The sequence below is a fragment of the Limanda limanda genome, chromosome 9 (assembly GCF_963576545.1).
Source record: "Limanda limanda chromosome 9, fLimLim1.1, whole genome shotgun sequence".
NCBI classification, from domain to species: Eukaryota; Metazoa; Chordata; class Actinopteri; order Pleuronectiformes; family Pleuronectidae; genus Limanda; species Limanda limanda.
The window spans coordinates 4,978,069-5,004,553 of NC_083644.1; the positions used below are offsets into that span (position 1 = coordinate 4,978,069).

The 26,485-nt window shown below is 39.6% G+C and overlaps 2 protein-coding genes across 13 annotated transcripts in view; both read left to right on the plus strand.

Annotated features, from left to right (window-relative positions):
- LOC133010109 (complement factor H-like) overlaps positions 1-26,485 on the plus strand; it is a 64,917-nt gene that overhangs the window by 9,830 nt on the left and 28,602 nt on the right. For 6 of the 12 annotated variants that reach the window (XM_061077550.1, XM_061077540.1, XM_061077539.1 and 3 more), the window contains 14 exons: positions 10,221-10,403; positions 10,539-10,727; positions 11,804-11,983; positions 12,594-12,758; positions 12,894-13,061; positions 13,230-13,409; positions 14,628-14,810; positions 14,946-15,140; positions 15,239-15,421; positions 15,898-16,062; positions 16,199-16,366; positions 16,840-16,998; positions 17,315-17,509; positions 17,595-17,780. In XM_061077550.1, the coding sequence (XP_060933533.1) occupies positions 10,221-10,403; positions 10,539-10,727; positions 11,804-11,983; positions 12,594-12,758; positions 12,894-13,061; positions 13,230-13,409; positions 14,628-14,810; positions 14,946-15,140; positions 15,239-15,421; positions 15,898-16,062; positions 16,199-16,366; positions 16,840-16,998; positions 17,315-17,509; positions 17,595-17,780 (2,499 nt within the window). The remainder of the gene's footprint in view (positions 1-10,220; positions 10,404-10,538; positions 10,728-11,803; positions 11,984-12,593; positions 12,759-12,893; positions 13,062-13,229; positions 13,410-14,627; positions 14,811-14,945; positions 15,141-15,238; positions 15,422-15,897; positions 16,063-16,198; positions 16,367-16,839; positions 16,999-17,314; positions 17,510-17,594; positions 17,781-26,485) is intronic. The other 6 variants (XM_061077542.1, XM_061077543.1, XM_061077551.1 and 3 more) reach the window with 6 other exon arrangements.
- Positions 1,617-25,142, plus strand: LOC133010111 (complement factor H-like). Its single transcript, XM_061077555.1, has 9 exons — positions 1,617-1,743; positions 1,964-2,143; positions 2,853-2,958; positions 3,071-3,147; positions 4,121-4,309; positions 4,423-4,611; positions 4,818-5,003; positions 5,421-5,600; positions 24,463-25,142. Exons 1-9 carry the CDS (start codon positions 1,674-1,676, stop codon positions 24,651-24,653), a joined length of 1,368 nt encoding a protein of 455 aa, XP_060933538.1. The 5' UTR covers positions 1,617-1,673; the 3' UTR covers positions 24,654-25,142.

The following is a 26,485-nucleotide window of genomic DNA, read 5'->3' on the forward strand; positions in this document are numbered from 1 at the left end:
ATTAAACCACGTTTTGTTCTTCATACCAACGTCATGAGATCCTGCTACATGCAACCGCTGGACTGTCCATGTGTCCCACTGGGAATGTGCGATAATGTGATCTGATGTCGTGAAGCTTGTGTTGAATAAAAGAGGTGAACTATAAGATTTAAGGATTTGTTTGGTGGTTTATTTATTTCAATATGGAAAGTTTGTGTGTGTGTGTGTGTGTGTGTGTGTGTATGTGTATGAAGTATGACTATACAACAAAGTGATGAAATGATCAAATCAAAATCTTTGCAAGAAAGATAAAAATAAGGATAATGAGAGAATCAGAGCGAGATGAAAATGGACTTAAAATGAATGAATGAACAATTAGGTCGTTAAATTATTGACAGTGCGAGAAACTGGAACTGGGAGTGTGTGTCTGTCAACAGGTTTTTTAACAGGTTTCATCTCGGCAGAAAATATTAGTCCTGCAAATTTCAAAAACAGGAAAAAAGGAAAATCACAAAAGTAAATTACAGAACACGCACAACACAAAATGTCCAGAGGATTTTTTATTTTATTTGTTTTGCTTCTACACAATCTGTGGTGATAAAAACTAAACAGAGGGGAGAACACATGCAATAACTGACTGTAGGGATTTTAAGGTTCATTCTAGGTGAAGGATACAACAACAACAAACTACAAGATAATAATAAAAGGTCAAATTAAAGATGAGAGTGAATAATTAGCGGGAGACAACAAAAAACTATTAAAAGCGATTAAACAGCGTTAGAGCACAAATATAAAAATACAAATGTTACTGAGGAGAAAACTGTTTAAATAAAACATGTTAAAAGTTGGTAACTTTCAAAGCTAGATCAACATTAAACAGTGAATTCGGACCCGAGCTCCTTGTGTTGCCAGCTCAACTTTAATGCACTTGGGTGAAGGTCATGAAAATAATAAAATCAATTCTAATCAATTATCAGAGGCCACTGACGAGAAGCTGAAACTGCAGTCACGTGTTCTCTGAATCTGTGGATGTAGGTCGACCCAAAGTCCTGGATTAACGAAGATCAAACAACACTCACACGTGGTTTCCAGAAAATCTCATTTAGATTTGAGGTATCAGTGTAAATAAACAGTTTTTTAAACAATCCAGTTACTTCACTGGCTGAATACAATGGACTTTGCACCATGGAATCAATGCTATTGCCACATTGAGTGCAACTTGTTTTTAGACAGAATCCTATCAGACATTCAACTTTAAAGTCTTTATTGAATGAGATTGTTTAATGTGACGTTTATTAAAATCTCCGTGGAGCAAAAAGCGACAAATTTAATTAGACTAAACATGAATATTTCTCAGCTTAAGTCTGATTAATTTGTCCTGAATCAAACGGCTAGAAAATCAGTGAAGAGGCAGTAAAGTGGCCTTGATTTATCTGATGAAGGAATTTGTCAGGACACCAAATAAACATAGTGAAATGCCAATTCATTGATTATGAGAATTGTAAGAAGACTGTGTCCGTGAACTTCTCTGGACTTTTCCGTAGAGCGTGCGATGTGAACAGTGTGTGTCTGTGTGTTTGGCCATGCCCCCCCCCCCGTGACCCCCTGTGCTCCCTCAGGATTGCGACTGGGGGACAAACACACAGGAATTCAGCTCAGAAAACAGCTGGACTCTGCACAGCTGCACCGCTGAAATGCGACTGTCTCTAATTCTTGTGCTGCTCCAGCTGTGGGGCAACGTGGAGGTTTCTCTGTCGCAGAATGGTGAGTCGGAACTTTCTCCAGATACTGAGATGTCGGGGTTCGGAATTTGTATTTGCACCAGGAGCCGAGAAGCAATGAGAGAATTCATCATTTTTATTAAAACATTTCCTCTTTGTTTTTCCACTCACATATCACTTCTTCTGTACGTATGTTGGGAAAAGACTTTGAATACTGGGTTCCGTTTCTCCCTCACCCGTGTTGTCATGTCCTTGTTTGACAGTATGTTCCAACCCCCCCGTCGTTCCTCACGCCAGCATCACCGACGAGACCAGAAGAGCCGAGTACCCACTAGGACAAGTAATCCGTTTCACATGTGAAACTGGTTATATATCAGGTCCAACCATCAGATATATGTGCTCGAGCGAAGGCTGGATGGCTCTTCACAAGGGACCGTGCTACTGTGAGTTCACTCAATTTCTCTCCTCCTGCATTTCGTTGCAACACACGAGATCCGTTGATTTCTGTTCGGAAGGAAACCTGAGAGAGATTAACATTTCTCTCATTTAACGATAACAAATGTGATGTAAGATTCAGATTATTGTTCTTCTCCAACAACACAACAGACCAGGGACACGGCTGCTGCACAAAATAAATGGTTTTATCACGAAAAGTCGGAACAAAATCCCGTCGCTGTCACTTGACTCCAAAAAAAAAGAAACATTATTTTAGAAACCAGTTGGTTAATGAATAATCTTTTAATCGGCTGACTGGGGTTCAGGAGGTAGAGAGGGCCGTCCACCGAACAGAGGGTCGGTGGTTTGATCCCCAGCTCTTCCATTAAATGGCTCCTGACAATCATCTGGAGCATTGTTACAGATGAATGATGTTTGAGTTTCTTTATTGTGCATTTGCCGGATTAAGTCTACTGTTAAACACGTCATTGTTTCATCATCATTTCAAGCACTTTAATTAGTATTTCATGTGTAAAATGAACAGGTTGCTGTCTCCTTGCCAAAGAGCGATTTGGTTCCTGCCCTTGTGTGACGTAGCACATGAGTGTGACAGGGTGGAGAGAGCTATGTACTTTCTGTGCTTTGTGTGAATGTGTGCATGAATACGACTTATTCTGTAAACTGGTCGATACAGTTCTTCATTTTTCTTTTTTCCAGTGAAGCCATGCCAACTTCCTGACGACACTCCCAACGGCTACTATCAGATCATCAACGGCGACCACTTTGTTTTCGGAGCAGTCATCAAATACTTCTGCAACGAAGGGTGCGTGGACGTGGAATGATGTCGCTCAGTCCTTTTTATATTTGTCTGATGGATGAGGTTGTTTCCCTTTTCCCCCTGAAAGCAGAAAGCGTCTCCTCTGTGTGTGTTGCAGGTATCAAATGATGAGCAAAGAGGACACACGCACCTGTTATCTGGACAAATGGACCAATCATGTGCCAGTGTGTGATTGTAAGTCCAACGTTTGTCGTCGTGCAGGAGAAATATTTTTCATGCAACATGCAACAGCAGACTTTTTGCTTATGGTTCTGGTTCTGGAACGACTGCTTTTTAAAAATGGAAAACTTAACATTATGTAGAAGATATGTATGAAAACATCCAATCACCACGTCTTGCTTCAAGACCTTGGAGACGTGGGTTTGAATCCTGCCGTTGACTTTCTTTAATTTCCCTCAGGATAAGTTAAGTATCTCTTAGGTTCGACTAAATCTGTATCGTACATTTTGTTCAGTGCCTATTTTGTTGTGTTTTGCTCCCAACTCCAACTGCTCTGACCTTTCTGTGATTCGTGCACATGTGCCTGCCGGGGCTTATGGGTATTGTAGTATTTTGACCTGTCCACCATACACAGCATTTACATTTCAGTAAACCTAAGCTGGAAAAATGATGTGGAAACCACAGACTGAAAATAAAGATGACACAACGTGACAGCTCCGTAAAGAGAAGCCAGAACATCTCCATCGCCCCCTGGTGTCTGGCTGCAGTATTGGTCAAGAGCCCTCTATGTTAGTGGATGGGACAAGGACCCAAAGCTGGCTTCTGTCATCTTAGATGTTTTTATCCCAGTTATCAAGTAATTTGGGATTGAATTAGTTATTTGATGGAACAGGCTTCATTTCTAGACAGTGGAGACACGTCCTCCATCTTTATTACCAGTTTATGTTTAAAACTGGCCGTCAATGAAACAAATGATGGGTCTGTAGTAGTTTGTAAGCCCATGATTCCACAGTAACGTTGAGGATTTGATTAAAAGTGAAGGTGGAACCTCTTTGCAGCTCGGCTCTGTTAAGATTCAGGTTCTACGATTCTTAAAAACTCTGATTCTCATTGATGAAAGCAGCTCTTTTCATTTCCCAGTCCTGTTGTTGCCTCCCTGAGCGTTTCCTCTCCGCTGGGACCTGACTGACTGTTTGTTTTCACTCAGCTCTGAGCTGTGAGCCCCCTGTGGATAGAGAGATCACAGTAAAAGGTTTACCAGAGAACGACGAGCCCATACTTCCTGACCGCTTCCTCGAAATTAGCTGCAATGTTCCTGGGAAATATCTGAACGGCAGCACGAGGCTGATATGTGGGAAAGACGGACACTGGAATCATCCGCTCCCCACTTGTGAAGGTTAAACTTCTTTTAAACTAACCCTAAAAAATTAATTATACTGTACAAAGTATTTATGATTCATGAAGCTTGGAGAAATTTTAACTTTGTAAAATGTCTTTCATTCTTTTCAGACATCACTTGTAGAGTCGGAGAGATGCATCCTAGTCTCAGGGCAGATGGATTATCATCAGGAAATAAAACACTGAAGATGGGACATAAGTTAAAGTTTCACTGTGATGATGACTACAGTCTGGATGGCGCTGGACAAATCGAGTGTTTAAAGACTGGGCAGTGGGACGCCCACTTTCCAACTTGCTCTGGTACGTCCTCTCTCACTGGAGGATCATTAATAAGCATCTAGATTTAAACTTTACTGAACAGATCCATAATATTTCTGTACAGAGGTAACATTTCAATGATTTTCAACACATGGGCTCATGAAACCCAAAACCTCAAGTCCAATCTCCGAGTTTTAATGCTGCATTTTAACCAACTGATAACACTTTGATTCCTTTCTTTCAATCAGACAAATGCAAATTCACAGGAGCCCCGAACAACATGATGGTCCGAGCTGCAGGCTCAAGACGTCAACTAGCTCAAGGAGAAAAGTTGACGTTTTCATGCCGTCTGGGTGGTGAAACTCTTCGGGGCAAATCAGAAGTTACATGTTTGGCAAACGGAGAGTGGAGTGATCCCTTCCCAACATGTAGTGGTGAGCTCAGTCACTTTCGTCTGTTCTCTTGCTATTTATTTAGGGAAATGATGGGGATAAATTAATCCATAAGTTTATTTGTGAGACAGATCTCAAACATGATCTTAATCGTTACTTCCACTAAGGAGATAAAGTTTTAATTTTGTTTCCCTGTTGAGTTAGTTTGCAGGATTATGCAAAAACTAAAACTACTGAACAGTTTTGTGCGTAACTTGGGGGAAGGAACATTCTGAGTGGATCAGATCAACTGGGCTGATCCAGGAACTTTCTACTTTCTCTGCAGCATCTCACACAGAATTCATTCAATCAAGGGCAGTAGCTGCTAGTAGCTGCTTTTATGGCCTCAAAGACAGTTGTAAAATGTCTTAATTTTAAAAGTATAACGTGTTCTCTCTGTCATGTGCCACACTCTCTCAGCTCCTGTGGGTTGTGAGCGACCACCGCCTCTTGAAAATGGAGACACCAAGAACTCTGTGAAGTTCAACTACAGACACAATGATCAAGTTGAATACATCTGTCAGGCTTACCACGTCATGCAGGGAGGATCCTTCAAAACGTGCAACAACGGTGAATGGACCAGAGAGATCAGATGCCTCAGTAAGTCACAACACGTTTTTTTACAGGTAGCACTAGTTTTAATTTCCAGTGTTTTGATGACTGCTACATAGCAGATCCACGGGAGAGGAAGTGAACTCAGACAAACTAGAATTATGTCTTAATATTACAAAAAATAAAAACGTCATATATGTGTTACAGAAATGACAATGTAATGTATTGAGAAAAATATATCATTTAGCAAAAACAAAAATGTTATTGAATGAGAAAAAAGTCATAATATGTGTTATATGTGATAGAAAAAGTTGCTGATTACATGAGGGTCAGTGGATTTGAGTTTCCCGCTCTAATAAATTCTCTTGAACTGAGTCCAGCAGTGGTTATATATATATATTAGGGCTGTCAATAGATTAAAAAAAATTAACTAATTAATCTCACATTTTGCAATTCATTAATCTAGATTAATCGCGATTAAAAGTTTGTTTTTCTTCTAAAGACTAAATCTTATAAATTATTTTACACAATGTTGTGTTTTCAAAGAGGCTCAGGCCTATAACACCTACCTATAAAGTGGCAGCCAGGTCGTTAAATATCATGTATCATAAATTGTGTAAACAAAATTTTAAAAAACCCAGCTGAAAATATTCCCAATGTCCTTTGAAACAATAACACTGCTTCTTTCTTCAGTGAAACATCCAGATTAGTAAAAGGTAAAAAAAAGGTGTATTTGAGACACCATTACGAATACGTATTCTCCACATAGGCTTGAGTGAAGAATACCTAATTTACCCTCCACACCCGACATTGAACGGAGCAAACTGCGGAGAAGTTCTTGAAGATGGATGACATTATATTTATAATTGAAGTGGAGAAGTACAGTCAGCTGTATGATCCTCAGCACATATGAGACAAAAATACAAACGTTGGGACGCTGTTGCAGTTAATGTTGGAGCAACAAGTCAGAATATGCTTGAAAAAAATGATTAAATGCAGTTTTTACTGCAGGCTGATAACAGCAAAAGTATGTGATATTATTGGCGCTGCGCGGCGCTTCAGCAGCGCAGAGTAGGACTACACACATGAACATGCGCACAACACACACACACACAGTTCGAGGAAGATAAAAAAAATGCACATGAGAGGATGGAAAGAGTGGAGTTGCCTGCAGGATTCAAGTAGCTTCTCCAACTTCTCCAGTTTAGCCAGCTCCGGTGCAATCAACATCGAGATGTTGGTCTTGCGCTGAGCCAGGGTGGCAGCAAGCGGACCCTTGTTTCACTGGATCCGTTTGATAACCTCCAAGGCAGAATTCCACCGGGTGGCAACATCTTGAACGAGCGACTCTTCCTGCTGTCCTTGTGCAGTTTGCTGTGCTTTCATTCAGACGGGACTTTTCTTTTGACGGGCTATGTTTGAAGTGCGTCAAGGAATTCCTCCGCACAGTTCTCGCTGTTTATCGAGCCTCTGTTTTTTTTACTTCCAAGATCTAAATTTCCATACATTGTCGATAAAATGTCATTGCTGAGGTATGCGGACTGACATCCAGTGGTCACCGGAGAGGACAACGCTGGCAGCTTGCTCGAGGAGCTGAATTTTCTTCCGCACACCTGAAGTAAACAAAGTTGCGTTACCTGCGTTAAAATATTTTAGCGCATTAATCTCGGGCACAATAATCTTATAGATTAACGCATTAACTTTGACAGCCCTAATATATATATATATATATATATATATAATGTGTGTATATAAACATTTATTTGGAGTCTGATGTGTTTGATCTGTTTCAGAACCCTGCACTGTGGACGAAGAAGCTATGAGGACACATAACATTGCGTTCATGTACAGCCGAAAGGGTAAAATTTATTCAACCCACGCTGATGAGATTGAGTTCTCCTGCACCAGTGGAAGACCTGTCGGCTCCGTGGGGATGCGTCAAATGTGCGTGGACGGCGTGATGCACCTGCCCTCGTGCCGATGAATGATAAACACTGAGGGGTCGTGAATCGGTCCGGTCATAACTACTGGAACTGATGTACGTCATCGTGCTGTGTGTAATTTTAATAAAAGCTGTTCTTGCTCAAAATGACAATAAAGTGTGTTGTAGTATTCCACTTTGACTTATTGTTGTGCTGAGAGCAAGAAAACACACAATCAACTGCACATTTAACTGTTATTATCTGTTTGATCCCCTGAGAAATTAAGACTTTTGGTATAGATTTGGTTTAAAAGGGGAGAAGGTGAAAGCTTAGGTCAAACGTAAATTGAGACTTTTGGCTTCATACTGGAAAAAATTAATTACTGTTTGTCACTCCCCAGAGAGCAGGTTTTGGTTTTGCTAATTAATAAAAAATAATGTGAGTATAGACAATTGTGTGATATCAACAGTTCAGGATTGTTGCTACACTGAATTTCTGTCAATAAAAAAAACTTAATAGATTTGACTTGAGATTAATGATTATTTCTTTGGTTCATGGGGATAAATGTTGGATCTTAAAAGCTCCATGTTTGAAAACAGATATAATAACAAAAACACACCACAACACAGCAAAATGATTAAAAGCATACAACAGACAGCTCTGACTGCGTAGTCGCACACAAACTGATATTACCCATGATGCTCTGCTTCCTGATCCCGAGGAGCTACACTCACTCAAACATCAAACTCATAAAATATTCTATAAACTCCCTTTGTTTTTATTTTTGTTTTCATCTATTTTACTAGGAGCTTGTATCTATGTGTGAATGTATATCTGAATTGCTGATCAGTGTTTTAACCCATTTTATCACAATGTGTGTTCTGCTTTGCAGCCAAATTTCTGCCAAGATAAAGATTTTCAATTCTATTCTTATTAATATCATCCTGTCATTTGATTTAGAGGATCAATGATGAATAAACCCAACATACTTTTGATCCAGTGTTGCCCTGAAAAGCTGCTTTGCCTATTTTAATTTTTTTATTTCATATTTACTTTGGATTGGCTGAGTCGGAGCTGACTTGCTGAAATGCAACGTATGTTGTTAGCTTAATTGATTAAAGCTAATGATTCACAGGGAACAGAAAACAAACTTTTACGGGAATTATTTGTTTACACTGGATGTTAAACAAGAAAGATTACGACAAATAGAAATTCTTTTAGTTAATCAATCATGTTGTTTTTTACCTTTAGTGAATTTCTGACTCATTTAAAACATTCTGCAGTATAAATCATATGCTGTATATGTACAGAGCCATATTATTAGGAACATATCCTTGAAATCCAAGCTTTTGTTAGGCTGTATGCTGTGTGTGTGTTGTCACTTCCTTTATTTTCATTCCCCCCGTGAGCCTGAGATTATATTTGGAGGCAGGAACAGACTTGTGTAAATCATTGAGCAGCCTGTTTTTTGCACAGTTCCTTCTGTGTATTATAGTGTCTCAGTCTCCAGTTTCTTCTTCTGTTTGGCAGTTCATGGTAATGAGGATAAAATGCACGTAATAACCAGAAGCTGTGTCTTATTGTTCTGGATGCAGACGCTGACCTTCGTCAAAAGTCTAGGTAAGACCAAGGATTTCTTGATTATTGATTATTCAAGTAATTCCTGGATTATATCAATGCTTCTTCAGATCATTCTGTTTGATTTTCAGTGTTGGGTTTGAATCATAATGTCCAGATATTGCTGAAATTAGAGTACGTTTCATAAATGAAAGGATTGTTTCTTGTTAGTGCACAGTTGCTGATTTTCTCTCTCTTTCAAATTTTTTAAGCGAGATCATGCGGTCATGTTGTTTATTTCTCTGTAGTGCGCCTCTTTCTGTACCTCCATTTCAAAGGTTTTCCACTCATCTGCTGTATTTCTCTATCGTGTCTTCCCTTCCAGCCCAACAGTGCCCAGTGATCAACGTGAACGACAACCTGCAGGTGATCGGGGACCCGGAGGAAGCAAACTTTGGCAACGTTGTTCGATTCAGCTGCAAGTCCAACTCGGAGGTCCTGATTGGATTACAAGAGCTCTACTGTGATGAAAATGGAGAGTGGAGCGGAGAAGCTCCGATCTGTAAAGGTAAGAGAGAAACGCACACATGCATGAGCCACGACTAATCCACAGGTAGCCACCTCCTGGCCGCCATGTGGCAACCGTACCAACCCACAGGAACCAGTGAGAGATCATCCAGTTAGATCACAGAACTGGTTGGGAATGATTGGACTTAAAAATCAATCTCGAAGGAATAGTTTGACATTTGAGTTCAACTTCTTGATAAGAATTAGTTCAGAGGAACAAATCTCACGTCTGCTCTTGAAGTCACAGTTAGCTTAGCATAAAGACTGCAAACCGCACCATTTTCATGATTCTTGAAAAAAATTTAATAAATCAATGTGTGTGATTCGGTGCACATACAAATAAAAATCTGTATATAGTGAATTTAAAAGTGGTTTCATTTCAATCAGGAGAGACTTGATTCATGATTTAACTATGTTTATTTTCACAAATGCACAGAATTAATGTGAATGTTTATAGTCTTTGGCATATAACACCCCTGTGTGAGGTCATCAGGATTAGAAGGGGGTGGAGCAGAGCATCGAGCACGAATACCCCCCGGGGTCTGGACACCGGTGATGGTTCATCAATCAAAATTTGATATGGCTTTTCTGTGAGCAAATGTTGTTTGTTATTCTTCAACAGCGATAACTTGTCTGGTACCTGTGATTGAAAATGGCAGAGTGCCTGGAAACATCCAAGAGTACAAGGAACATGAGATCCTGCGTTTCCAGTGCAATCCAGGATTCCAGCCCAGTGAAGACAGACCCTCAAAATGCACAAAACTCGGGTTAAGATCCGGGTGGAGCCCCCCTCCTGAATGTGAACGTAAGTATGAAGTCAACGACCCAAATTTGTCATGTCAGCGACCATACAGCTGAAGACTGGTGCTGTAGGGATGCATGGACGTCATGGTTACAGCAAACTAACCAGGACAGGTACTTCATCTCCCAACAAACGCAGCGATAAATTGCACACTGGAATTGCCGTCACTCCATGGAACCGAGTATGACCCTGCTACCAAAAGCGAGTTTTCACCTGGGGAAACAGTCTCAGTGACATGTGGACAGAGCCACTGGATTTCTGATCAAACATCAGCAGTGGTCTCATGCAAAGAGGATGGACAGTGGTCTCTCAGACCCGTTTGCCAAGGTAAGGAACAACGTGGCCTCGACACAAACTCAACGGCAGAGGTGTAAAAAGTACTGAAATATTGTACTCAAGTAAAAGTACCTTTACTTTGATGAAATTTTACTTAAGTACAAGTAAAAGTACCCATCTAAAAATCTACTCAAGTAAAAGTAAAAAGTAATTCTTTTAAAATGTACTTTAAGTAAAAGTTACTTAGTTACTTCCAACAACTTGATGGGGGCCGCTCCTATACAGTGCAAAAAAGGACAAGGGGTCATAAATCCAATCCAAAAACAGTTATTTTTAATTAAAGGAGAATCTTTACAAATATAAGTACAATGACATTAAACATGTCAAACATTAAACATTTAACATGTCAACACAACATTTAAGAACTTTTGGGAGGACATGTCAAGACATGAACCACATGACAGCTAAAATAAAAAGTTAAAATGCCGCTGTTCCACTGTATATTTAAACTTTTGGTTAAACTTTGGTCCACCTTTCGAGCACTAGTCTACAAACATCTTGTTGAGTTTGAGCAGCAGCTGATTTTCAAGGTGAGTAGAGCTCATCCGGGTTCACTTTGCAGTGAACAGCAATCCAGCACAGCTGAAGAGTCACCCGCAGGCGGCCGAGGCAGGTAGGCCAGTAGGCTATTTAGTTTCAGGCAGTGTTGTGCATGAACGAGTTCAAAAGAATGCGTTCATTTTTATGAGAACGTTGAGCTGAACGCAACTTAATGACAAATAATGAATTTGAACGGTGAACACGTTCATATTATCTGAGGTCTAGCTAAAACGTTACGTAATGTTTTCATTCTCCTGAGGAGAGACGCTGTCTAAAACGAATGCTTGCACCATGTCGTTGCGATCGTTGTTGTGTTTATTTGAAAAGAAATCCAGTCGGGGGGGGCAAAATACCGTCTGAAAGTTGCAATTCCGTATTTCAACTTTTTTTTTTCGGGGGGGCGGGAGTGAAGCTTGCATAGAGCACCAAATGTGCTAGGGCCGCCCCTGTGTAGCGCAGTGATTCTCAAACTGTATGGTGCGCCCCACCGGTGCAGCGCGGATGAACCAGTCCCTCTCTTTTTCTAGAGGTTACATGCAGCAATCAACAAGATCAGCACGTGTCTTGGTGGGGCGTCTACCAGGGACAACAGATGAAATTGCAGGATGAGGTTAGATTTCGATGCATACAAGGCTACAAGAAGACGGGTGGTGCCACCAGGGCCACGTGCACCAGAGAGGGCTGGAAACCAGATCCATTGTGTCAAGGTATCAACAAGTTAAACTTCTGCAAATATCAATATAAGCAATTTTTTACTGAATGTGTTCAGGGGGATTTTGGTGAAGTCAGGATTATGTGTTTAACTCTTACGGCTGTTTCTCCAGAACAAAGTCAACGAAAGGAAGAAACGAATGAAAGCATTTTTGTTGTTATAGTTTGAATCTTTGCAGCAGTAGATATTTGCCTTGTTCACCCTGTATCTTACTCCACAATCCCAAAGTGCCTGCAACGTAAATACAGGAATAACTGTTGTTGATCAAACTCATATCAGCCACTTTATTCATCAATAATCTACCAACCAGAGACCGAGGAATCTCATTTCAATTAGAAACTGTATTTAAACTGTAGGATCCAGGGTCTAAGTTCCATTTCTCAGCTGCACAAAGGAGTGAAGGGAAAGAAATGACTTTTCAATGTTAATCAACATCTACAGAGACTGAAACATGGTCAAACTAAAGCACAACTTCACTTATGTAATTTCAACATTACAGGCACATTCTTTACATCATAATTAGGAAGTAGCTTCCATATAGGAGTGACTTTCATACGACTGACAACAATGGACATGTCATGGATTTTCCACTCTTACTTTCTAAGCTATCACATGTGACAGAGATGATATCACGAATGCAGATATTATCAACCCTAGAGACAAATACAGGATCAATGATCGGGCCAATTATGTCTGCAAGGACGGTTATGAAGGACGGTTTTATCGAACCTGTGGAGAAAATGGATGGAGCGAAACATCACAATGTAGAGGTGAGGAAATACACAACACATGAGTGTTTCCTTTTGTCTGCTTTTCCTTTTGATAACTATTTTCCTGATTTCCACACATGCATTTAGTATAATATATCCACAAATTAACATCTCGGCAAAATGAATTTCTTGCAGAGAAAGGATGTAAAAAACAAGACATCAGTGAAGCACACATTGACCACAATGTCAGGGACAGTTACAGCCACGGTGATAGAGTCCAGTACGTCTGCAATGAAGGTGACCAGAGACCTTTCACTATCGTCTGTGAAAAAGGAGTTTGGACCGGGATTCAGAGCTGCACAGGTGAGACCACACGACTCGACGGTCACACAGGAGAGGGCATTTTTTAAATTTCATGTTCTTTTAAATGTCATTTTAACATCTTATGTTACTGAGAAGTTGTTCTTTTATATGAATCACATTTTAGAGATGAACTTTCATTTAGATTAACCTGTCCCTCTCTTTCTCTAGAGGTTACATGCAGCAATCAAAAAGATCCGCTCGTGGATTGGTGGGCCGTCTCCCGGGGACAACAGATGAAATTGGGGGATGAGGTTAGATATTCGTGCAAATCAGACTACGAGAAGACGGGTCGTGCCACCAGTGCAAGGTGCACCAGAGAGGGCTGGAAACCAGATCCACTGTGTCAAGGTATCATCAAGTTAAACTTCTGCAAATGTCAATATAAGACATTTTTTACTGAATGTGTTCAGGGAGATTTTCGTAAAGTCAGGATTTATGTGTTTAACTCTTAAGGTTGTTTCTCCAGAACAAAGTAAACGAAAGGAAGAAACGAATGAAAGTCTTTTCATTGTTATAGTTTGAATCTTTGCAGCAGTAGATAATTGCCTTGTAAACCCTGTATCTTACTCCATGATCCCAAAGTGCCTGCAACGTAAATACAGGAATAACTGTTGTTGATCAAACTCATATCAGCCACTTTATTCATCAATAATCTACCAACCAGAGACCCAGGAATCTCACATCAATTAGAAAATGTATTTAAACTGTAAGATCCAGGGTCTAAGTTCCATTTCTCAGCTGCACAGAGGAGTGAAGGGAAATAAATGACCCTAACCCTTTTCAATGTTAATCAACATCTACAGAGACTGAAACATGGTCAAACTAAAACATAACTTCAATTAGGAAGTAGCTTCCTTGTAGGAGTTACTTTCATACGACTGACGGTAAACACAGCCAACGTGGACAACAATGTACATGTCATGGATTTTCCACTCTTACTTTCTCAGTTATCACATGTGACAGATGATATAGCGAATGCAGATATTATCAACCCTAAAGACAAATACAGGATCAATGATCGGGCCAATTGTGTCTGCAAGGACGGTTATGAAGGACGGTTTTATCGCACATGATGCATAAGCTATTGAAACCTTTAGTTTTGGGACAATTTCAAAATTTTGTGTTGTTCAATTTAAAATAGTTTCGGTTCAGACGCAGTCGGGAATTTTTTTTTTAAAGTACGTCATGTCTAAAATGACGGAGGAAAAAAGATGTGACGAGCTTTTTCTTCAAATGAAAAAGATCCTTTGCGAAAATATGAAATGTGACATAAATCGATTTATAACTTGAATCAGTCTCAATGAGTCGTCTGAAGAGGAAATACGACAGTTTTACTTTATTAAGACATAATAAAGCGTTGTCAAACTTACTTATATAATGTGCCTTGTTAATTTTAACCTCAAATTGTTACACAGATGTGGATACTTTTTCTAGGTGTTTTAGACCCAGGCAGCATTTTGGTTAATCTCTATCAACAGCTCTGTGCATATGAATGCAAACACATTTTTTTCAAAGCATATAGCCGAAGCATTGGGGTCACCATGTGATTTGGCTTTCCTTGAACAGTGATAAGTTGTCTGGTACCTGTGATTGAAAATGGCAGAGTGCCTGGAAACATCCAAGAGTACCAGGAACATGACATCCTGCGTTTCCAGTGCAATCCAGGATTCCAGCCCAGTGAAGACAGACCCTCAAAATGCACAAAACTCGGGTTAAGAGCCGAGTGGAGCCCCGCTCCTGAATGTAAACGTAAGTATGAAGTCAACAACCCAAATGTGTCATGTCAGCGACCATACAGCTGAAGACTGGTGCTGTAGGGATGCATGGACGTCATGGTTACAGCAAACTAACCAGAACATGAACTTCATCTCCCAACAAACGCAGAGATAACTTGCAAACTGCAACTGCCGCCACTCTATGGAACCGAGTATGACCCTTCTTCCAAAAGCGAGTTTTCACATGGGGACACAGTCAACGTGACATGTGGACAGCGCCACTGGATTTATGACAAACTAAAAACATCAGCAGTGGTATCATGCAAAGAGGATGGACAGTGGTCTTTCAGACCTGTTTGCCAAGGTAAAGAACAACGTGGCCTCGAGACAAACTCACCGGAGATAATGATTCTGAGAGTTATATCGATCACCTGAGATGAACCAGTCCCTCCCTTTCTCTAGAGGTTACATGCAGCAATCGACGAGATCAGCACGTGTCTTGGTGGGGCGTCTACCGGGGACAACAGCCAAAATTGTGGGATGAGTTTAGATATGGATGCATACAAGACTACAAGAAGACGGGTGATGACAGAACCAGTGCCAGGTGCACCAGAGAGGGCTGGAAACCAGATCCATTGTGTCAAGGTATCAACAAGTTAAACTTCTGCAAATATTAATATAAGCAATTTTTTACTGAATGTGTTCAGGGAGATTTTGGTGAAGTCAGGATTTATGTGTTTAACTCTTACGGCTGTTTTCCAGAACAAAGTCAACGAAAGGAAGAAACAAATGAAAACATTTTCGTTGTTATAGTTTGAATCTTTGCAGCAGTAGATATTTGTCTTGTAAACCCTGTATCTTACTCCACAATCCCAAAGTACCTGCAATGTAAATACAGGAATAACTCTTGGTAATCAAACTCATATCAGCCAAGGGAAAGGGAAAGAAATGACTTTTCAATGTTAATCAACATCTACAGAGACTGAAACATGATCAGACTAAAACATAACTTTAATTAGGAAGTAGCTTCCTTGTAGAGTGATTTTCATACGACTGACGGTAAACACAGTCAACGTGGACAACATCGACATGTCATTGATTTTCCACTCTTACTTTCTCAGCTATCACATGTGACAGAGATGATATCGCGAATGCAGATATTATCAACCCTAGAGACAAATACAGGATGAATGATCGGGCCAATTATGTCTGCAAGGACGGTTATGAAGGACGGTTTGATCGCACCTGTAGAGAAAATGGTTGGAGTGGACCCTCACAATGTATAGGTGAGGAAATACACGACACATTTAGTGTTTCCTTTTGTCTGCTTTTCCTTTTGATTAGTCTTTTCCTGATTTTCACACATGCATTTAGTATAATATATCCACAAATTAATATTTCCGCAAAATGAATTTCTTGCAGAGAAAGGATGTAAAAAACAAGACATCAGTGAAGCACACATTGACCACAATGTCAGGGACAGTTACAGCCACGGTGATAGAGTCCAGTACGTCTGCAATGAAGGTGACCAGAGACCTTTCACTATCGTCTGTGAAAAAGGAGTTTGGACCGGGATTCAGAGCTGCACAGGTGAGACCACACGACTCGACGGTCACACAGGGGAGGGCATTTTTTTAATTTCATGTTCTTCTAAATGTCATTTTAACATCTTATGTTACTGAGAAGTTGTTCTTTTATATGAATCACATTTTAAAATGTTTTATTTTGATCAATATTGCATGTGAAGCACTTTGAGCTGCAACTCTTGTCTGAAAAGTGCTAAAAAGTTATTAAACATTATTTTTATTATTTATGCTCGAGTTGAGTATCCACACTCTAATTCGGTGCAAGATTTGACCTGCTGGTGGCGCTGCTGCAAATCTCACAACACACATAGGGGCTATTCTTCTGAACTCCTGTCAAAATACAGAAAAATCTATCTCGCAGTTTCTCAAATAGTTTAATGTGCAACAAAGTGGCCAACACTGTCCTCCCTTGAGCCACAAACCACTGGAACCACTGGGTGTTGTTTCTTTTGATGGATTCTGTCTGTTTTCTCACAGATTGTCCGAAAGCTGAAGTTCCTCATGGATTCTTTGCTGGTCCGTACGGTGGCAAACTGTACTACACCTGTGATGAAGGTTATAAGCTTGTCACCAGCGGCTGGTGGGCTGAGGCTGAGTGTCATGATCGCCTGTGGTCTGGACTTTATCGATGCATCGGTAATACACACAAGGTCTTGTTATATCAACCTAAAACAAAGTACAAGCAGTTCAGCAGTTTTCATGTACAGCTGGACGGTTTATATTCCTTAACCAGAGGTTGAATTTAACATTTTTAAACATTGGAGTTTGTCAAGGACCCCCAGGCGAACCAGGATTCAAACCGGTGACTTTGATACGGTGCACACTACCGCACGCCCATGGGACGCCTAATTCTTACAAGCGCTGATGCAAAATAACTCTGAACACAGACAAATAACTATTATTACTTGTTACTAACAACATGCAAAACTGATTGTTATGGTGTCGCCTCCAGAGAACACCACATGTGGAGAAGTGCCTGAGATCTCTAACCGGGAGGTGAGTTCTCTACGTCTACGTAGTCATCATGCAGATGGCGAAAGTGTCAGGATTATATGTAAGAAGGGATTCGCCAGCAAGGTGGAGAGCTTAACCTGTCACGCTGGAGAATGGACTTCAGAAGGACTGTCACTCACAACAATCTGTGCACGTGAGTCCACTGCTGTCTTATCAGATGTAAGCATTTGTAGTAGGACCATCATTTGTAACTGTGCATGTTATCTTGTCTCTTTCAGCTGTTGCCAAGTCCTGCAGTCCTCCACCGAAGGTTCAAAACGCTGTGGTTGATGGTATGTATCAGAGTGAGTTCTTGTCCGGCTCTGACGTGACGTATCAGTGCCGGGCAACTCACCAGATGGAGGGAGACGGCAAGAGTAGATGCAACGAGGGGAATTGGGAGGTGCACAACATCGTGTGTGCACGTACGTATCTTTAATCTTTAATTCCACATGAAGCTTATGAAACAAGTACTAAGACAGTTGCTAAAATTCCACTAGTTTGTCCTTTTCTTCTGTCCATCGGGTATGAGAAGACAAGGTCACTGTTGTGCAATAATGCATTCAATAAATGTGGTTATCAAAATAAAATATTAGCTATTAATATTACAAATATCAATATTAAATCCTAACTTTAATTGATTAAAGTTATCTCGGGTTATTCCTTTGAAGGGCACCACCCTTCAAAGGAAGGGAAAAGATAGCCAATTTATTGATTAAGTCTCATAAAGGTGAGACCAAATGACTCAATGGTCACACAGGAGAGGGCTTTATTTAAATTTCATTTTCTTTTCAATGTCACTTTAACATCTTATGTTACTGAGAAGTTGTTATTTTATATGAATCACATTTTAACACGTTTTATTTGTATCTGTATTGTATGTGAAGCACTTTGAGCTGCAGCCCTTGTATGAAAAGTGCTAAAAAAGTTTGTTATTATTTTTATTATTATTATTATAATGCTCGAGATGAGTAGCCACACTCTAATTCAGTGCAAGGTTTGACCTGCTGGTCAAGTGAAACTTCTCCAAATGTCAATATAAGTAGTCATTGAGATTTTTGGGAGGTCAGGATTTATGTGTTTAACTCTTACGGCTGTTTTCCAGAACAAAGTCAACTTATAGAAGAAACGAATGAAAGTAGTTGTTATAGTTTGAATCTGTGCAACAGCAGATATTTGCCTTGTAAATCCTGTATCCTACGCCAGGGTCCCAGAGTGCCTGCAACGTAAATACAGGAATAACTGTTGGTAATTAAACTCATATCAGCCACTTTACTCATCAATAATCAACCAACCAGAGACCCAGGAATCTCATTTTAATTAGAAACTGTGTTTAAACTGTAGGATCCAGGATTTCTTTAAAGAGGAATTAGGACAGTTTTACTTAATTTAGACAAAATAAAGCATCGTAAAATTCGTCAAAAATATAACATAGAACTCTTCTTCCACAGCTGTGGTTCCAGACCAGTGATCCTGATTTTCAACGTCGTTCAACAAAGTGAAAAGAATAATTCATTAAAATGTGTTGCTTGGTCAGATTAAGGAGAAAGAAAACCACGTTTTGTTTTTCATACCAACGTCATGAGATCCTGCTACATGCAACCGCTGGAGTCTCCTTGTGTCCCACTGGGAATGTGCGATAATGTAATCTGATGTTGTGAAGCTTGTGTTAAATAAAAGAGGTGAACTATAAGATTTAAGGATTTGTTTGGTGGTTTATGTATTTCAGTATGGAAAGTTTGTGCGTGTGTGTGTGTGTATGAAGTATGAATATAAAACAAGGTGATGAAATGATAAAATCAAAATCTTTGCAAGAATTTTTTATGTATAAAAGATAAAAATAATGATAATGAGAGAGAATCATTGCGAGATAAAAATTGACAAATGAATGAATAACAATTAGAAAGTTAAATCATTGGCAGTGGGAGGAACTGGGAGTGTGTGTCTGTCAACAGGTTTTTTAACAGGTTTTCATCTTGGCAGAAAATATTAATCCTGCAAATTTCAAAAACAGGAAAATCACAAAAGTAAAATACAGAACACGCACAACACAAATTGTCCAGAGGATTTAATTTAATTTGTTTTGCTTCTACAAACTGGTAATAAAAACTAAACGGGGGAAAACACATGCAAAAACTGACTATAGGGATTTTAAGGTTCATTCTTGGTGAAGGATACAACAACAACAAAAACCAGGATAATATTACAAGTTTAAATTAAAAGATAAAAGTGAATAATTAAGGGGAGACAACAAAAAACTATTAAAAGCGATTAAACAGTATTAGAGCACAAATACAAGAATACAAATGTTACTGAGGAGAAAACTGTTTAAATTAAACATGTTAAAAGTTTAATCTAGTCGTTAACTTTCAAAGCTAGATCAACATTGTTGTGCAATAATGCTTGAAAAGTGATACCATCGAATGGTGATCCTTTAGGCATTCAATAAATTTGGTCATAAAAATATAAAACATTAATATTTAACATTAATATTGAATCATAACTTTAGTTTGTTAGAGTTACCTCGGTACACCACCCTTCAAAGAATGGAAAATATAGCCAATTTATTGATTAAGATCAGTCTCATTTAGATCTAGTTCAATTAGAAATCTCAATATTTACTATTAGAGATTATATAATGAACAGTGAAGGTTTATGGAGTTCTTGACAGTGTAGAGGTTGGAAAAATTCACTTATGCAACATTAATGAAAGCACATTTGTGAAAGAAAAACATTTATTATTGAATATAATAAAGTATGAAAACACAAATTACTAACAGAAGTACTAGCTAAACAAAGATGTGTATGTGAGTGTGTGTATGTATGTAAATAAGGGTGCTTTCCAAAATGGCTGACCAAATTTCACACCTTCTTCAGTATGCTTTTAAAATGGTGGTTTGGCCCCATTAAGGTTAACAGCCCCCCCCCCCCCCCCCCTTTCTTCAGCGGTGGGGAGAAGGTAAGTAGGTGAAGAGATATGCGTGTATCTGTGTGAATGGTAATAAGAGAATGAAAAAGTCTGAGTAGAGCGTAATTAACATTAACTTTCATTTGACTTATAAACACAATATCACCACATATATCAAACTTATAAACACCACATAGAATCAAATAAACAGTCTTGCTTAGTCTAGTATCATTATTAAACCCAGATTATGTTACCAGTCCTTAGAAAGGGGAAAAGGGAGTTGCAGTTCCGTTCCTTTAGCAATTCGTCCTGTTGAGCTGTGCAGTTCAATTGCTTGTTGAAGTTCTCCTGCAGGACATCGAGTCGCTACAGGGAGTTTGCAGAGCTTGAAGGGCGAGGAGGTTTCCTTGAGAAGGTGAGCTGGAAGCTAGACCTTTGGGCTTCTCTTGTAGATTGGAAGAGAAGATGATTATATTCAGCTGCATTTGGAAATACAACGGTAAAGACTAAACTGTGGAAGTTTAACTTGCTTAATCAAAGAAAATGTTTGTTTGATGCTTTGACTCTACAGTTTATTATCATTATATCTATTCTGTTTTGTCTCTGTGGAGCAATGTCTATGCAGAACCTCAAGGGGTCACTGCTGAGCAACTCCTCCACAGCTGTGTCCTTCAGTTGATAAGTCAGGGTTACTTGCTTTAGTTAGTTAGTTGTACAAACAGCGTCTGTCCAACAGATGAATTACATAAAGACGCATTGAGAAATGACGGCGAGACCTGCATTGCTTAACTGTGCTGAACTGTCCAAACTGAGGCAGCAGCTGCAATATTTGTCCCTCTCAGTTTTTTGGCAGATGTTTCCACCGACACAAGGCCAACAACACATTTGTATAAAACTGAATCTGAGGAAATGAAGTTTATTTTCAGATTTTCTGACAGAATAATCGTACTTTGGATCCAGTGTTGCGCTGAAAAGCTGCTTTACCTATTTTAATTTTTTATTTCATATTTACTTTGGATTGGCTGAGTCAAAGCTGACTTGCTGAAATGCAGTGTATTTTGTTTGCTCAATTGATTAAAGCTAATGATTCACAGGGAAGAGAAAACAAACTTTTACCGTAATAATTTGTTTACACTGGATGTTAAACAAGAAAGATGACGACAAATATAATTTCTTTTAGTTAATTAATCATGTTGTTTTTTACCTTTAGTGAATTTCTGACTCATTTAAAACATTTTGCAATATAAATCCTATGCTGTATATGTACAGAGCCATATTATTAGGCACATATCCTGGAATTCCGAGCTTTCGTTAAGCTGTATGCTGTGTGTGTGAGGACACTTCCTCTATTTTCTTTCCCCCCGTGAGCCTGAGTTTATATTTGGAGGCAGGATCAGACTTGTGTAAATCATTGAGCTGCCTGTTTTTGCACAGTTCCTTCTGTGTATTATAGTGTTTAATTCTCCAGTTTCTTCTTCTGTTTGGCAGTTCAGGGTACTGAGGATAAAATGCACGTAATAACCAGAAGCTGTGTCCTATTGTTCTGGATGCAGACGCTGACCTTCGTCAAAAGTCTAGGTAAGACCAAGGATTTCTTGTTTATTGATTATTCAAGTAATTCCTGGATTTTATTGATGCCGAAGACGGAAATTGTACAACTATGTATTTCTCTCTATAGAGCATCTCCCAGATTGTACACTTCACGATTTTCTAAATGGGCCCTTGTTTGATTCTAATTTTAACACAACTGGTCTGGAGGCCCATTACGTCGGCGGGAAACAGATAACAGTGAGCTGCCGTACTGGTTACAGTGGTTTTTTCCAACTGCTCTGTATCGAGGGTGAATGGCAGTCGAGAGGCACGATATGTAAACGTGAGTTATAAACTTTTGCCAAACTAAGTATTTCAGTTTATTCTGTTTGATTTATAATGTCCAGTTATCGCTGAAATTAGAGTGCGTTTCTTAAATTAAAGGAAATTCTCTCGTTAGTGCAGAGTTGCTGAATTTCTGTCATTTTAATTTTTCAAGCGAGATCATGTGGTCATGTCAAAGGTTCACTAGGCTAAGCAAAGACTGTTTATTCAATTCCGTGTGATGTTTATAAGTTTGATTTGTGTTGCTGTGATATTTTAGTTATACGTTATTTGAAAGTTAATGTTAGCTTGTTATACTCTTCACAGTCTTTCTTTACATGCAACTAGCTACTTTCTCTAACCTGGCACCAACACACACACACATCTCCCAACACATCTGTCTGACCCCCGCTACATGTTGTAAACATTCAAAAGGGGGGCTGGGGGGATCCGTTATCTCTGCTTCCTGATCCCAAGGAGCTACGGCTGTAACAAATCCACCGAACTCTGTTCAGAACTCTTCGTATTTTAATGGCTTCTTTGAAACATTCTCCATGTTCACACTCACTCAAACTTCAAACTCACTTTAATCAAGCTGCTGTTTTAAGTTGCTTAGTTTTGCTTTAACTGTTCTATCATTAATCTCTAGGCCAAAGTGCCGTATCTTAAAAAGATGAGATAAGTTTGGGTTTGTTGGTGATATAAACCCTCGTTCAATCAACCTTGGAGAAAATATAACTTTGTAAAATCTCTTTCATTCTTTTCAGATATAACTTGTAGAGTCGGAGAGATGCATCCTAGTCTCAGGGCAGATGGATTATCATCAGGAAATAAAACACTGAAGATTGGACATAAGTTAAAGTTTCACTGTGATGATGACTACAGTCTGGATGGCGCTGGAACAATCGAGTGTTTAGAGACTGGGCAATGGAACTTCCCCTTTCCAACTTGCTCTGGTACGTCCTCTGTCACTGGAGAATCATTAATAAGCATCTTGATTTAAACTTTACTGAACAGTTCCGTAATATTTTTATACAGAGGTAAAATTTCAATGATTTTCAACACATGGGCTCATGAAACCCAAAGCCTCAAGTCCAATCTTCCAGTGTTAATGCTGCATTTTAACCAACTGATAACACTTTAATTCCTTTCTTCGAATCAGACAAATGCAAATTCACAGGAGCCCCGAACAACATGAACGTCCAATTTCCAGGCTATCGACTAACTCAAGGAGAAAAGTTGACGTTTTCTTGCCGCCTGACGAGTCAAACACTTCAGGGCAAATCAGAAGTTACATGTTTGGCAAACGGACAGTGGAGTGATCCCTTCCCAACATGTGGAGGTGAGCTCAGTCACTTGTGTCTGTTCTCTTGCTATTTATTTAGGGAAATGATGGGGATTCATCCTGGAGCGATTCTGTCAGGATCCAGTGGTTTGTTAAGTCAAAGTGAACCCAGATGTTTATTTGTGAGACAGATCTCAAACGTGCTCTTAATCGTTACTTCCACTAAGGAGATAACGTTTTAATTTTGTTTCCCTGTTGAGTTAATTTGCAGGATTATGCAAAAACTACTGAACAGTTTTTGTGCGTAACTTGGGGGAAGGAACATTCTCTGCAGCATCTCACACAGAATTCATTCAATTGAGGGCAGGAGCTGCTAGTGGCTGCTTTCATGGCCTCAAAGACAGTTTTAAAATGTCTCAATTTTAAAAGTTTAACAACCAAAGTTGTTTTCTCTGTCATGTGCCACACTCTCTCAGCTCCTGTGGGTTGTGAGCGACCACCGCCTCTTGAAAATGGAGACACCAAGAACTCTGTGAAGTTCAACTACAGACACAATGATCAAGTTGAATACATCTGTCAGGCTTACCACATCATGCAGGGAGGACCCTTCGAAACGTGTAAAAACGGTGAATGGACCAGAGAGATCAGATGCCTCAGTAAGTCACAACCACGTTTTTTTACAGGTAGCACAAGTTTTAATTTCCAGTGTTTGGATTACTGCTACATAGCAGATCTACGGGAGAGGAAGTGAACTCAGACAAACTAGAATTATGTCTTAATATTACAAAAAATAAAAACGTCATATATGTGTTACAGAAATGACAATGTAATGTAATGAGAAAAATATATCATTTAGCAAAAACAAAAATTTAATTTAATGAGAAAAAAGTCATAATATGTGTTATATGTGATAAAAAAAGTTGCTGATTACATGAGGGTCAGTGGATTTGAGTTTCCCGCTCTAATAAATTCTCTTGAACTGAGTCCAGCAGTGGTTGTATATATATATTGTGTGTATATATACATGTATTTGGAGTCTGATGTGTTTGATCTATTTCAGAACCCTGCCCTGTGGACGAAGAAGCTTTAAGGACACGTAACATTGCATTCAGATTTAGCCGAAAGGGTAGAATGTATTCAACCCACGATGATTCGATCGAATTCTCCTGCACCAGTGGAAGAACTGTCGGCTCCGTGGGGATGCGTCAAAGGTGCGTGGACGGCGTGATGCAGCTGCCCTCGTGCCAATAAAGACTTTCTAGTCCAATGGATGTGATAAACACTGAGGGTTATAGGGTCATAACTACAGGAACTGGTGTACGTCATCGTGCTGTGTGTCATTTTAATAAGAACTGTTCTGCCTCAAAATGACAATAAAGTGTGTTGTAGTATTCCACTTTGACTTTTTGTTGTGCTGAGAGGAAGAAAACACACAATTAACTGCAAATGTAACTGTTATTTTTGTTAGATTCCCTGAGAAATTAAGACTTTTGGTATAGATTTGGTTTAAAAGGGGAGAAGGTGAAAGCTTAACGTAAATTTACGTCAAACGTAAATTGAGACTTTTTGCTTCATACTGGAAAAAATTTATTACTGTTTGTCACGCCCCAGAGAGCAGGTTTTGGTTTTTCTAATTAATAAAAAATAATGTGAGTATATATATAAAGACAATTGTGTGATATCAACAGTAAAGGTTTGTTGCTACACTGTATTGCTGTCAATAAAAACATATTAATCGATCTTGTCAAGGTCACTTATTGACTTGAGATTAATGATCTTCTTCTTTGGTTCATGGGGATAAATGTTGGATCTTAAAAGCTCCATGTTTGAAAACAGTAAAATAATACAAACTCACCACAACACAGCAAAATGATTAAAAAAACACACAACAGACAGAAACTTACAGGAATCAATGGCTCTGACTGCGTAGTCGCACAGAAACTTATATTACCCATGATCCTCTGCTTCCTGATCCCGAGGAACAACACTCACTCAACCATTAAACTCAAAAAATATACCTGACTTCCGGTTGGTGAGTAGAATGGAGTAGTCGTGTTTCTCCAGGCTCCTGCCACACAGTCTCTGTTTCTACCATAAGTCAATTTAAATGATCCCAACCCAGTAACAACTTGACACCAAACGGCAGCTCAATCTCAAGCCTTCACTGTTGTACCCAGCGCGGCTGTTCTTCAAGGCTGAGGACGGGAGCAGACGGCGTCTCACGTCAGTGAAGGAGGCACAGCAACTTTTGGCCGCGCACCAGAGGCGTTAGAAGACTGATGCAAGTTAAAGACAGTTGAGTTGTCAAGAGCCTATCCTAATCACATGTCATTGAAAGGAGCAGGTATGCAATTGCGTTTTGTTAACAGAACAAATATGGCTGTTCGTGTGTTGGTGTTAAAAGATGCCAAAGTTATGTGTACCTTATCAAGGCTGTCTCCATGGCAACGACAATCTTGCGAACTGAGAACTGTCTGATGTGGCCTCGGGGAAGGCGAGAACCCAGGCCTACACAAACACTCTACATACGCACAGATATACATCCCCCACACCCCCCATCCCACGCCTTCGTCTGCTTCGAACCCCCAGTGTTACAGTGTTTTTCTCTCCTCTCTTCCCTCATGTTATGCTGTAATCCTCTGTAACCGTTCTGGAATTTCATTGCCCTTGTACTTGTACTCTGTGCATATGACAATAAATTGACCTTTGACCTTTGACCTTTAGTGTCATAGAAAATAAGTTGGGCTCACCGTTTTATTTTCACCCCCTCTGGGTGGAACTGTTACATTGTACTGCATAAGCCTATGTTGTTATCACATCTGTTGAGCCCTCGTTTAAAAATTGACTTAAGTTTTTTACCTCTCAGACTACTGTGTGGCAGGGTGGGAGATTGGAGTAAAGGAACCCCGGGAGAATTTTGCTAAGGGAACATGGCACTTTTGTGCAAGGGTTGTGGGTACTTGTGGGTGGGGGGTGGGGAAGTGGGGGGCACTGTGAATGTGTGTGGGCTGGGGAGGGGGGTGGGGTTTTGCACTTTGTCTCTCTTGTTATGTCTTTCTTTCCTCTTTCCTTTTTTTTTCTCT

What these genes read in the sequence shown, in the direction of transcription:
- LOC133010111 (XM_061077555.1), top strand. Translation starts at nt 1,674, where the DNA reads ATGCGACTGTCTCTAATTCTTGTGCTGCTCCAGCTGTGGGGCAACGTG. An exon ending in TCCGCTCCCCACTTGTGAAG is followed by an intron (nt 4,310 to 4,422) that starts GTTAAACTTCTT and finishes CATTCTTTTCAG; the next exon opens with ACATCACTTGTAGAGTCGGA. An exon ending in CAGAGAGATCAGATGCCTCA is followed by an intron (nt 5,601 to 24,462) that starts GTAAGTCACAAC and finishes GATCTATTTCAG; the next exon opens with AACCCTGCCCTGTGGACGAA.